Source organism: Leopardus geoffroyi, chromosome C3, assembly GCF_018350155.1.
Source record: "Leopardus geoffroyi isolate Oge1 chromosome C3, O.geoffroyi_Oge1_pat1.0, whole genome shotgun sequence".
NCBI classification, from domain to species: Eukaryota; Metazoa; Chordata; class Mammalia; order Carnivora; family Felidae; genus Leopardus; species Leopardus geoffroyi.
Window position 1 is genome coordinate 32674862 of NC_059338.1, and position 14148 is coordinate 32689009.

Sequence of the window (14148 nt, forward strand, 5' to 3'; positions counted from 1 at the left end):
ATATTTCATGATCATAGATTGTAAGAATTAATATTGTTAACATTTTGTTCATATTAACCAAATCCATCTATAGAGTCATAGATGATTTTTATTTTGTATATAAATACAATATTTATCAGAATCCTGATGGAATTTTTTTCATAGAACTTGAAGAACAATCCTAAAATTTATAGGGAACCACAAAAGACCCCAAATATTAAAAAACCAAAACCAAAAACAAAAAAAATATTGAGAAAGAACAAAACTAGAGGCATCACACTTCCAAATTTCAAATTGTGTTACAAACTATAATAATAAAAACAGTATGGTACTGGCATAAAAACAGACATGTGGACCAATGGAACAGAATACAGAGCCCTGAAATAAATCCACATGTACTTGGTCAACAAATACTTCACAAGGGAGCCAAGAGTACTCAGTGTGGAAAGGATAGTCTCTTTAAATAAATGGTGTTGGGAAAACGGGATATCCACATGCAAATGGATGAAGTTGGATCTCTGTTTTACATCAGTCACAAAAACTTGAATGGATTTTGAGGACTTAAACATGAGATCTGAACCCATTAATCTCCTAGAAGAGGGGAGCCTAAGTGGCTCAGTTCATTAAGCATCCAACTCTTGGTTTCAGCTCAAGTCATGAACTTAGTTTCATGAGGTTGAGCCCCACATTGGGCTCTGCACTGACAGTACAGAGACTGCTTGGGATTCTCTCTATCTCTTTCTCTGCCCCTTCCCTGTTTGCATGTGCTCTTTCTCGAAATAAATAAACATTAAAAAAAACTCCTAGAAGAAAATATAGATGATAAGTTCCTTGACATCAATCTTATCAATGATATTTTGGATATGACACCAGAAGCACAAGCAACAAAAGCAGAAATCATTAAATGAGACTACATCAAACTAAAAAGCTTCTGTATATCAAAAGAAACAATCAAGAAAATGAAAAGGCAACCTACAGAATGGGAGAAAATTATTTGCAAACTATATATATGTATGTGTGTTTAGATTCCACATGTGAGTGAGATCATACAGTTTTTGGCTTATATATCTGGTAAGGGGTTAATATCCAAAATATAAATGGAACACAGAACTCGTACAATAACAAAACCCAAAGAATTTCATTTAAAAAATAGGCAGAGGAGGGGCACCTGGGTGGCTCAGTCGGTTGAGTGTCTGACTCTTGATTTCAGCTCAGGTCATGATCTCTCAGTTGTGGGATCAAGCCCTGCTTAAGATTCTCTCTCCTCCCTCTCTCTCTCTTCCTCTGCTTCTCAGCTCATGTTCTCTCTCTCTCTCTCAAAAAAATTTACACACACACACACACACACACACACACACACACACACACACCACTTCTGGGTATATATCTGAAGAAGATGAAATCACTATCTTGAAGAGATACTTGTACTCCCATGTTCATTGCAACATTATTCCCAACAGTCAAGATATGAAAACAACCTAAATGTCCATCAATGGATGGATGGTTAAAGAAAATGTGATGTATATGTGTGTGTATGTGTGAGGTGAAATATTATATATACCTGCATGTATATAATGAAATATATTCAGCCCTAAGTAAAAAGAACATCTTGCCATTTGCAGCAACATAGATAGATCTTGAGGGTGTTATTCTAAGTGAAATAAGTCAGAGAAAGACATATACTCTATGATTTCACTCATATGGGACTCTAAAAACATGGAACTCAAAGAAAGAGTAGAATGGTGGTTGCCAGGAGCTGAGGGAGAGATGTTGGTCAAAGGGTACAAACTTATAATAATTTACAATAACATGAATAAGTTCCAGGGATCTAATGTATAGCATAAGGACTATAGTTAACAATACCATATTGTATTATTGAAAATTGCTCTGAGGGTAGAACTTTAATGTTCTCACTATAACAACAACAAAAACAATAAATTAGTAATTATTCAAGCATGTGTGTTATGTTAATTAGCCTTATAAAACATTTCACATAAGTGTTTATTGAATCAAATTGCACACCTTAATGTTATATGTCAATTATCAATAAAGCTGGAGAAAGTAGTTTTCACTGTCTTTACCTAATTCCATGCCTTTCAGTCTTTTTTTTTACACAATAGCATATGTAGAAAATGATACTTACATGATAAACTTGGGAGGAAAGGAGTAGGAGATAGGGAGGAGAGGAGGGAAATTGATTTTATCTTTTTCAATACCTGCCTCTGATCAGAGACCGAAAGCATTTTTATTCATTAGTGTAAGACCAGAAGTTCAGCCACCTGATTTCATAATTACAAATGCCCCACGTATTGATTTTACCTTATTTTTCAGTCCAATTTTCTTCAGATATATGTAGCAGATTTTTTTTTTTACTGAAAGTATACTGTTTTAAAATGCATTAGCATGACTTGGTATAACATTTAGTAATAATGGACTTTACAGAAAAAAGAAAACCTCACTTCCCTTTTTATTGGCTTTAAATCAGCAATTCATATCTATAACTACTCTTCTGTTTAAATTTTCTTTCCATCACTCATGACTGACAGAAACCTCAACCCTGACTGAATCTACCAATTATCTCCTCTGCCTAAACTGTTGGATGATGATGGGGAAATAGCACATTGTTGCCATTAAACACTAGGTTGGATGCCTACCAAATTGAGTGCTCAACTATGCCTGAAACAGTTATTTCACACTTCCTCCTTAAACCGCCAACAACTTCTCTCTTAAGCAGAGAGCTTTGCTCCTACTTTACAGAAAATAATTGGCAATTTTTACACAAAACTTTTGCTTTTGCATCACAGATTCTAAAATCTTGTGTTCATATCTTCTCGTTTCTTATAATAATGGAAAACATTTCCAGCTGCCCTCCAAGACTCATCTTACTATCATGATCAGGATCCCGTTCTTCCTGCCTTCTCAGAGATATCATCTCTTTTCTTTTTGGCTCTCTGCTGGCTCATTAATTCCTATTATCATTTAAACATGTTCAAGTCTGCACCACACTAAAAGAAAACAACGAGACAAATCTATCTAGCTTCATCTCGCTCTCTCTCCTCCTACTGTTACTTTCATCTTCCTTGTACAGTCTTTGTTAAATAAGTTGTCTCCATATACTGTCTTCCTTATTCATACTCACTGCATAATCTTCCTGAATCTGCCTTCTCCTTCATATCCTTCCATTGAATCTCATTTTATTATGGCTTTATGCTTTACATATAGTTACCATTTTTTAGTTGTCACCTTGCTTACTGTTTTGCCACATTTGTTTGAGAATTTTTTTAGATATAACTTCTTCCCTTGATTTTCATAACAGCACACACTCTTGCTGTATTCTTTATTCATGTCTAGTTGCTACTTCTGATTTTGGTTTATGTCATCATCTGCTTTAATGGCTTTCCATGATACCCAGCATACATTGTAAACTCTGTAGTCTGGCCCTAACCTCTCCAGGTTCATCCCTTGACATTCTCTTCCTTCCATTCTGCATTCTAGATAGCTTACTTTTTTTTGTTCCAGTTTCTAGAGTGCATTGTTCTTTCTCTTAACTTCCAAGACTTCCTGCATATTGTTTCTCCAGTCTGAAATGTTGTCTCCTGCCCACTTTAGAACCCAAATCATCCTTTGCTTGCTTGACATTGATTTACATGTACTTTCCTTCCTAAGTAGCTTAGTGACTCTAAATTAGATTAGATTTCCATATGTTGTCTTGTAGTATCCTGTCCTTTTAGTATAATACTCATTAAATTTTATTGCATTATATATATTAGATTCTTTATTTTCTATAAGTTGTAGAGACCCGATTTTGTTTAGTTCACCATCATATCTTTATCAGTGGAAGAATAAAATTACATATTTTCTTTAATGAGTCTTGCTCATTTACATTCAAGAGACATCACCATTTCTTCATTAAGATTTTTTTTTCAATTATTAAGCCAGTGAATTTTCAAGTTCAGTCCAAATGTGTCTACAGGATACCTTGTTTAAAACAATAGTTTGTACAAAAACTGGAGAGTTCCAGGTGTGCTATAGGACTTTGGAGGGCAGGGACTTTTCCTCTTTCTTTAGCACTGCATAGATTTTTGAATGGAATAAATTGAACTTAAACGGGACAGAGAAATGTATTGATTCTAGAAATTACTTAAAATCGCTGCTCTTTACATCTCAACTAAGAAGGTTCTAGTCTCTCACATTGACTAGCCTTATAACTATGACTCCTTGTTTTGGCCTCAGTTTCCTCATTCATAAAATTCTGATTCTGCAAGGTAGGTTAGTCAAACACTGAAAGCTATACTCCATCAAGTTACTTACTAATATTATATATTCTACCTTTCAAAAGTATTTGGTCTCTGAACTGTGATTTTATAAATACATATTTTTAAAGATACTCATCTCTGAATGCCACAAATTATGTAAATGCTATTCATTTATGCAAATTAAAAAGTTTTCTTTGCATGTTTTAATTTCATAGTTTTATTACCCTGGTATTTTAAATTATTTTAGTTATTGTTTTCAGTTAGGGGCCCGAAAATGTGAAAGACCTGATTAAAAAGGAAAAAAAAATTTGCTGAATTTATCTCACCTTACATTAAAAAAACAGAATTGTTTTTAGTGTTTATTTAGTTTTGAAGAGAGACAGAGTGTAAGCAGGGGAGGGGCAGAGAGAGAGAGAGAGGAAGACAGAATCCGAAGCAGGCTCCAAGCTCTGAGCTGTTGGTACAGAGTCCAACACAGGGCTTGAACCTACAAACTGTAAGATCATGACTTGAGTCAAAGTCAGATGCTTAACTGACTGAGCCACCCAGGTGCCCCTTACCCTACATTTAAAAAAAGCCTTAGTCATGAATTTGGAATATTTGTGATGGTTTTGCACAAATAATATTTTAAATACTCTTATTCCAAATTTACTGATTTCATACAAATTTTATATTTTCCTTACTACAGTGTAAAATCTCTTATTAAAATAAAATGCTGGGGCACCTGGGTGGTTCAGTTGGTTAAGTGTCTGACTCTTGATTTTGGCTCAGGTCATGACCTCATGGTCCGTGAGTTCAATCCCCATGTCCGGCTTTGGGCATGAGCAGAGTCTGCTTGGTGTTCTCTTTCCTCCCTTTCTCTTTGCCCTTCCCCTGCTCACACACACACACACACACACACACACACACACTCTCTCTCTCTCTCTCTCTCTCTCTCTCTCAAAAATAAATAAATTAATTAATTAAAAGATTAACTACATTTATGTACAAATCAAGTATTCTTCCTTTTATATTTATTTGTTTTCTAGATTGTAGGTAGCAAAGGTTGTTTTCACGTTAAGGTACAGAGTCTCCCTTGACTTGCTGGCAGACGTGGGTAAGGAGAACAGCACAGTGCATATCGATTCTCACCAGCAGTGGTGATTTCTGCCAGCAGTTCTCATCCTTTCACCCATAAAATAAGCATAAAATTGACCTAACATTGCCAGATCGGATCTGGAATCTGGAAAGTAATCCTCAGGGAATAGAAAATTTCAGTCTTTGTGCATAAATTTAAGATAGGTTATAATAGTTTTTATCAGAGCCATTTTTTTTCTTCCTTTGCAGTACTCGTGAAAAGTTGTTACAGAGATGTGACAGATATGGCATAAATCTAACAACACAGGCAGTATCTAAGTTAATCCATTTAAAAATATGGATTTATGTTACAATAAATGTTTGAGTGCTGATGTGTAAATTTCATTTAATGAAAAGAGGATATTTTCCAATAAATAAACAAGTAGATGCTGTTTTCATGAATTCACTTGTTCATTCTCTCTGTGAAAGAACAGATGATACAGAAAGAAAGCAGTATAATGGGGGATGAGAAAACGGGAGTTAGTAAAATATACTTGGGTAAATGCTGTGAACAGGGGCAAACCATTATCTGTACAAGATAAATGTTCTAGTTTAAGACATAAATGTAAAAAATTTATCAAACACATTTTCATAAATGACAGCTATAAAATTGAGATTGTTCAAAGGGATATTGTAAATACTCACATTGAAACTCTTTAACTCTGTTAATTATAAGAAAGAACTATTTTACATTTCTGTATAATTGATTTGCTTATATGGCTATTAGTGTATTACATTTATCAAAGTAATAACTTTATATTTCATGAAGATTCCGTCACATAACTTTCATTTTATGAGATTCAAATCTTAATAACTACCATTTTGGTAAAACTAACTCACACGTGTATATTTTCCAATGTAACACTCACACATAAGTATTTTCCAACATAATCTTCCATGTCTTGAGTATTTGTAGGTGTCCTATAATGCATGTCACGTTCATTTTAGAAATGTATACACTTTGTTTTACATGAAGGCATGATCATTTAATATTACCTTTGTGAATTTATAATGCATTATTTTTATATAAGATGATTAAATCTTATGTAAGATTTGATGATTTTAAATGATTTCTTATTTATATTGACTTATGTAGAAACCTTTTATTCTTTAGTAAGTAAAAGGTTAATTATAGAAAGTATGCTTTCTTTTTAATTTAAAACAATTGAAAAAAATTCTTTTGAACTTAGTAAGTAATATAGCAAGAGGAGGTAGCTCATGCTAAAAATATTGCTAGGTAATTATTGAGTTTTAGAATTAAAATCTTGAAATTATATATTCTATAATATATAGAAATACAATATACAGAATTCTATATAATATAGAAATTTGGACTATATTTTTATGAAAGCAACATGAAATAGTGGAAAAAATGGAATAGAACTGTAATTTTTTACTCTGAGAGCATAAAGTGATATCTTTGGTCTACTGAGTCTTTTTGCTTGGAGTGGAGTTCAAATCCTGTTGTGTCAGTGGTACTTGTTATTTACATTATCTTGAGCTTTCAAAGGCTTTTTCAGAAGTAATATTATCCATTGTACACTATCCTTGGAAAGCACATCTATAGGTATTCAGAAGTTTTTTTTTTTTTGACAGAATTAAAAAGCACATGACCAAAATGTTTATTAGTGCTAATTAAAAGGGCTTATTTTTAATATACTAAGTAGAAAAGAAATATTGAGAGAAACAATGAAAATGAAAAGCCAGTGGGAATATTTATCAAATAACATTGGTTTTTATATATGAATAAGTATATAAAATATATTGGAAAAACTTCTCTAAAAGCTCTGCAGTTATCAATTATATTTTAAGTAAGCTTGATGCTTTATACCTACCAATTTATATCTATTATTTTAAAAAAGGCTTTATAGAGTTGCAAATATGGAATCTTAAAAGTGAATTTTGATATAAAGCATGCATTAATAGGTGTTCTTAAATACTTAGGATTTTAAATGGAAATTTAAGGTGATATATCTTGGTCTAATTTCTAAGAACTATAATATATTTGATTACATATTTAACACATTTATATTTTTCTTTTCAAATTAAAGGCAATGTGTTCAGTGTAGTTAAATCTGAAAATTCATATTTCAGAATCTTAAAACTAAAGTATATAAATAAAAAATTGAGTTATGGAAATGGTTTTTAATAATCTAACTAAGTTACCAATTTTATTTGTTCCTGTTCCTAAAGGTCATTTAAAGATCAAGATACTTTATTTTTAACCTCATCAACTGTAATATGTAAAGAAAAATTAAAAAATCATTTTAAAAGTAGCTTTGACAACTTTAAGATAGTTTTATAAGAATGTTGGTGTAAATGTGTTCTCTGGCCTCTGTTTAATGATGTGTGTCAATTATTTACAGATCCGGTGGTATTGTGGAAATTCCCAGAGGACTTTGGCGACCAGGTTGGAACCACATAATTGTTTAAAACCATTTAAAATTGGAGTACTATGATTATTACTACTGTTAATGCAACAACTACTCTAGCATATGAATTACTATAAGTATTTTCTCTTGACCAACTGTAAGAAAAAGAAGCCATGTGTTCAGAATGTATATGGAAAATCTTTTTTTTTTTTTTATGAAATTTATTGTCAAATTGGTTTGGAAAATCTTTTAAAGTTACCAAGTAGATGGGTGATGAAGAAACCCTTGTATTAAAACTAATAGGAACTGAATGTTTATAATTTCAACATATTTTTACACTCTTTTGATTTCCCTATGGAATATATTTGGAAACATTTAAAATTTTTTTCCGTTAAAAAAACCTGACAATACCATACTTTGTTGAATACCCTTCTATTATTTCTGTCTACTTGAAGTAAGTAGTAATGGCTATAAATCCGTGATTTAGTTCTCTGCTTGTTACAGTAATGTCTGAATCATTTACATATATAAGTTAAATTCTTATTTTTTACTTTTACATAATTCTTATCTTTCTTAATAAAAATGACTCTTAAAAGAAAATGAGAGAATTCAGAATGAATTTAATTCATTTGTACTTAAAAATTTTTTTTAATATTTATTTTTGAGAGAGAGAGAGAGCATGAGTGGGGGGAGGGACAGAGAGAGAAGAAAACACAGAATCTGAAGCAGGCTCCAGGCTCTGAGCTGTCCACACAGAGCCTGACATGGGGCTGGAACTCACGAACTGTGAGATCATGACTTGAGCTGAAGTCGGACACTTAACCAACTGAGCCACTCAGGTGCCCCTATTCCGTTTTTATTTTAAATTACAATCTTTTATAGTTCCTTAAGTATTTAGTGTGACCAAAATTATGCATTATTTTGACATGATCTATGTAAATAGAAATTTTTTAAAATTTATGTTATAGATTTATCATTTTGAAATGAATTATATAATACATGGTTAAATACCAATTTTTTTTTAACGTTTATTTTTGAGACAGAGAGAGACAGAGCATGAACAGGGGAGGGTCAGAGAGAGAGGGAGACACAGAATCCGAAACAGGCTCCAGGCTCTGAGCTGTCAGCACAGAGCCCAACGTGGGGCTCTAACTCACAGACCGCGAGATCATGACCTGAGCTGAAGTCGGACGCTTAACCGACTGAGCCACCCAGGCGCCCCCCAATTTTAACTTTTATAGAAATTGGCACTTTTCTGGAACTCTGCTAAGCAGATTCATTTATTTATTTTTTTTGTCTGCAGAACAGTGGAATAAAACGATCTCATCACTTAAAATTATAAAATGATATTAGTATGAGCTTACTCATAAGTTCACAGATATGATTCTTACAGTTCTCATAATTTATAAAAATGAAAGCTGGTAAAAATATTGTTTAAAGCAATTCATCCAGAAATAAGTATACAGAAAAATATTTGTTTAGAGAAGTTTATTCAGAAATAAGTATATAGAAAGGTGATTTTGATATGTGGAAGGATAGCTTTCTGCATGTGAAAATCTTTGGGTAAGACTAGGAAATTACACTGAAAAAAATCAGTAAATGGGCATGTTAATATTAATTCAATAATGCAGCTCTTGACTATTTTCCACATAAAAAGAGGGGTATACTCTCTTAATTTGATTTAGCTCTTTAGAGAAAGAATAGATTTATAAATATCTTAAGTATGCAGAAGTCCCGATAGTGAAGACATGATCTGGACATATGACATATAATTGGGTTTGTTCCCAAGTAATGTATAGTTAGATTAGAGCCTTCCTGACTCAGTTTAGCATTTTGAAATACTGTTCTTTTCGTCTTCTTGATTCTTTCTTGTCCACTGACCCAAGAACAGACCTCCTGTTCAGGTCACATCTTGTTTTTTTATTTTCTCCCTCTTAAACTGCCCCTGAGAATTCCTAGGAGACCTGAAGACTCCTCACCTTGGGTTCACATGAAGGCAGTCATGTATTTGTTGAGTTCAGCTGCAGTAAGTTGTTCAGTGAGAGCAACTGTCGCTGTCCCTCTTTGTGACTGGCTGGTGGTTAGGAATTTTGTACTTGGGGTTTAAATGTTGCTTTGTTCCCCAAGTTTGTGAGGTTAGTGGAACATTAGTAAGCCCTTGCACACTTCAAAAGCAGTTAACCAGGTAATGGTGATGAACATCCAGAATTCCAATTCACAGCAGTTACACACTTTTTTGAAGATTAGAGCTGAAAGGAGCTTTAGATACCATTTTGCTTAACCACTTTATATCCAAAGGAACCAAACTTTATGTAGGAATGACCTTGAAGAGTGGTTTTGTTATATGCTTTGTGGTGAATATTCTGACTACTACAGATGGTTGAGGTACTCTGTGTATATTTCTCATTCTTACTGCTTACTATTGTCATATACTGTCTGCTTCTTGCTAAATAGCCTTTTCACTGGATCTGAGATATGCTTCAGTAATAATAATAATTAAAAAGCTCTTTATTTAGCTCTTAATATGTATTGGGCAGTATACAGTGTGCCTTAGGTACATAATTCATTTTATCTTCAAATTCACCTAGTACTGCTAGGAGATAGTAATCATCCTCCAAATTGAGGCTTAAGAAACTTGCTTGAGATCACACTGTTTATCAGAGGCAGAGCTAAGATTTGAAGGCAAGTTTGTCTGATTCAAAATTATGTGCTGTTAGCAATTAAACTATATTCTTTCTGTTTGGAATGCTGACCCAAATCCTACCCACCTATTTTATTTTAACTCTTTTGAAAATACTTGCGGCGCAGTCGGTTAAGCCTCCGACTCTTAATCTCGGCTCAGGTCATGATCTCACGGTTCATGAGTTAAAACCCCACATCTGGCTCTGCACTGAGTGCGGAGCCTGCTTGGGATTCTGATTCTCTCTGCTCCTACCCGACTTCTGCTCTCTCTCTCTCTCTCTCTCTCAAAATAAACTTAAAAAATAATTTATCATAACAGTTTCCCCCCCTCAGTATCATTATAATTTGAAATCAGGGTGTTACTGAATCTAAAGAAATAATATCAATTCATTATCCTTTGGTTCTTCTACATAGAGTTGTTGGTTCGTCATAGGTATTGGTTTATTACCTGCTCCTCGAGTGTATTTTCCTTCTTTAGTTGGTGGAGGAGCCAGTGGGACCTCAAAATTACATTTCAGGAGTTTTGATTTTTTTGTGGTGGGAGGTACAGTGCAGAATTTTGTAGAGGGAAGTAGGAGATGAAACTGTAAATGTGAATAGGGCTGGGTTTTGATAACATTAATGGCCTTGTTAAAGAGTTGGTCCTTGAAAGGAACTTGAGGAGAGTGTAACATAACAAAATAAGTAGGTTAGGAAGATTAGTCTGGAAGAGGTTTCTGAATGGATTGGTTGTGGGAGAAACCAGAAACAGGGAAGTTAGTTTAGCTCTTGTAGTATTTCAGCTGAGGGCATCTGAGGGATCTGAAAGAGTTGGTTACATTAGGAGTGATCATGAAGATGAGTGTAAGGGGGGAGAGTGAGGCTTCATGCAGGGGTGTTCTGGGGGGCATGGGGTAGAGAGGAACAGTGATGAGAGGACGAAACTTGACTTTTGACACTCCAGGAAATGTTGAATTACCTCTAGTCTGAGTGATGGAAGGGGACTTCGGGTATTGGAGAAGAATGGAGAAGTGTTTACAGCCAGGGGAAGTACGAAGCTGTGACCAGTTTGAGGATTGCTAAACAGATTGAACTGATGTCCAATTTGTGTTTTGCAAATACTTTGAGGGCTCTGGCTGAGAAGATTAATGCAGAAGATGCCCATCCATGCCACTGGTACTTGCAGTATCTCTTCATACATCTGGGAGAGGTTCAGGCTTCTGTTTAAAAGGAGTAATTTTGTTTGTTTTTGCTGCTATCAAGATACTCTCTCCTTTGCCCTTAGTTCTCTGTTGTTCACTTTTATGCTTAGTGGCTTGAGGCTGTTTTGCAGAATACTTAATTCCCCCTACTCTCTGCTTGTCATTTTCAGGGTTCACATTTCTATAGCTCATACCATGCCCTCTTTGGACCATTGTTAGTCTATGTTTCTTGTAGGAGAGGAGTCAGTCTTTGTGAGAAAAATACACTTTTAGGGGAGAGTCAGAAATAAAATCTTCTAAATGCTGAAATCAAACAGGTTTGTGTTTAAATAGTGGCTCTATATTTATAGATTGTGAGAAGTGTTGCTTTGGGCAGGGGCTTAATCTCTCTTAATTGCTCATTTGCAAAATGGGACCGATTTTACTGATCTGACAGAATTATGATAAGAATGAAATGATCTGAAGTCTGTAAAGGACTCAGCATCATGCCTGGCATGTAGAAAACACTCCGTAAGTGTGAACTAATAGTTTTGTTAAAATACTGCAAAGCCACAAATGTTTATTAATTTATGATGAGGCATAGATAAAACTGCTTTATGTAGACTGTCATTTAAAATTTTTTTTAACATTTATTTATTTTTAAGAGACAGAGACGGAGCACGAGCCGGGGAGGGGCAGAGAGAGAGAGACAGAGAGGGAGACACAGAATCCAAAGCAGGCTCCAGGCTCTGAGCTGTCGGCACAGAGTCCTAAGTAGGGCTTGAACTCCTGAGCTGTGAGATCATGACCTGAGCTGAAGTGGAATGCTTAACTGACTGAGCCACCCAGGCGCTCCTGTAGACTGTGATTTTTATAGGTGAATAACAAGTTTGAGAATTTCACTGCTTTATAGACCTTCAGAAAGATTTATAATTTAATAGCATAAAAGATACTAATATTTAAAAATTCTTCTCTGATGTGTGCTTTCTGACTTTCTGAAATTTCTGTGCCATTAGTTGATGACCACAGTGGGTATTTGCTGTTTAACTGGCAAAAGTTTGTTACCCTTTAGTTATTTTTATGAAAATCTTAAACTCTGTGTAAGATTTCCTTTTTTTTTTCAGGGTGGCTATCAGCAGAAGTCATAGGACCACGGAGCCATGATCTTTTAGTAATGGCCAAGGCATCAGAAATCATTAAGACCTTTTGCTCAGTCTTTAGATAGGAAAGAAGATTAGGAAGAGTTGACCCTAGGGTCATACTTCTTATTTACCTTCAGTCTTGCAGTACTTTTCCTATTTTCACACAAACTGCAGGTCATTATGCTCCTGGGCCATTTCACATGCCTCAGATGACCTTTTCCTGTTTCTCTGATGTACCTTCTCCATAATGCAACTGAAGTGTTTTATCTTCTGTGATATTTTGTGGCATTCCTCTTTTTGTGTTCTCGACTCAGTTTTGTATTACTGTGCCTGCTGTGTTACCTGAGTAACGTGAGTTACCTGGAGTACTTGTTTTTGTAGGTCTTATTTCAGTGAATGCTCTCACTTAAGCTTCTTTCCCAGGCCAAAGACTTTCTGTATTAATTTTTTACTTCTCTTTCCCTCACCCAATTTCTGTTGCCAATCTGTCATCAAATCCTATTGTTTGTGGCTCGTTTATGTCTCCTAAATCTCTCCACTTCTCTTTATTTGTAGGGTCCTGTCCTTAATTCCCATATTCCCAACTCTTCTTTCTGTTTTTGTCCCTATTTAATTTATTCTCCACAGTGAAGCTAGAATGATCTAAAAGACAGTGGAATGATCTCTCTAAAAAACAAATACTCTACTCCTATCGCTAACTGTCATTGGTTCCTTACAATGTGCCAGGCAGTTTCTAGGTACTTTGCCTGTATTTGCTCATTTAATCCGAATAATGCCCCTGTGAAGTAAAGGGACTACTATAATTCCCATTTTACAGATGAAGAAACAGAACTACAAAATACTTAATTTACCCAGTGAAAGCCACACAACTCTTAAGTAGTAGAGCCATTATTTCAAGCCAGACACTGATGCCAGAGCCGACTCCCCTTTGACATCTTCAAGATAAGGTTCAACTTAACACCATCAAGTTTTCTTGTTTCGAGTCCTTTGTTTACATCTTTAGCCTCCTATATTTCTGTCTCCCTTTCCATTATCTATTTAAAAAGTGGTCTGTATTTTATATTGGACATTAGTTTCCCTTCTGTACCATTTATTTGTATTCTTTGAACATGTGAGTCTTTCTGTCTGAAATGCTAATCTCCTACTTGTACTCTCTTTTGCCCGTCTTTCTGGTCTTGGCTTAGAGGTCATTTCCTTCAAGAAGGCTTTTCTTTATGTCACAGGTCTGGATTGAATGTACCTCCTGGGACTTCCCTTGGCATTTTATGCTTTCCATATTATAGCACTTATTATATCTGTCGTCTTCCTTACTTTCTACTTACCCATTAGACTAAATGTATTTGAGACTACTATTAAAGAATAATTTTTAAAAGAAAATATAATCATGACTCTAATACAGATTTAACATTTTATTTTGAAGTTTTTTAAAACTCATTAATTG

General features: G+C 34.5%; 1 protein-coding gene across 3 annotated transcripts in view; it reads left to right on the forward strand.

Moving 5' to 3' along the window:
- The window catches only part of DENND1B (DENN domain containing 1B), a 268067-nt gene that overhangs the window by 69376 nt on the left and 184543 nt on the right, over positions 1–14148 (forward strand). For all 3 annotated transcript variants that reach the window (XM_045456663.1, XM_045456662.1, XM_045456664.1), the window contains exon 3: positions 7718–7761. In XM_045456663.1, coding sequence (XP_045312619.1) covers positions 7718–7761 — 44 coding nt within the window. The remainder of the gene's footprint in view (positions 1–7717; positions 7762–14148) is intronic.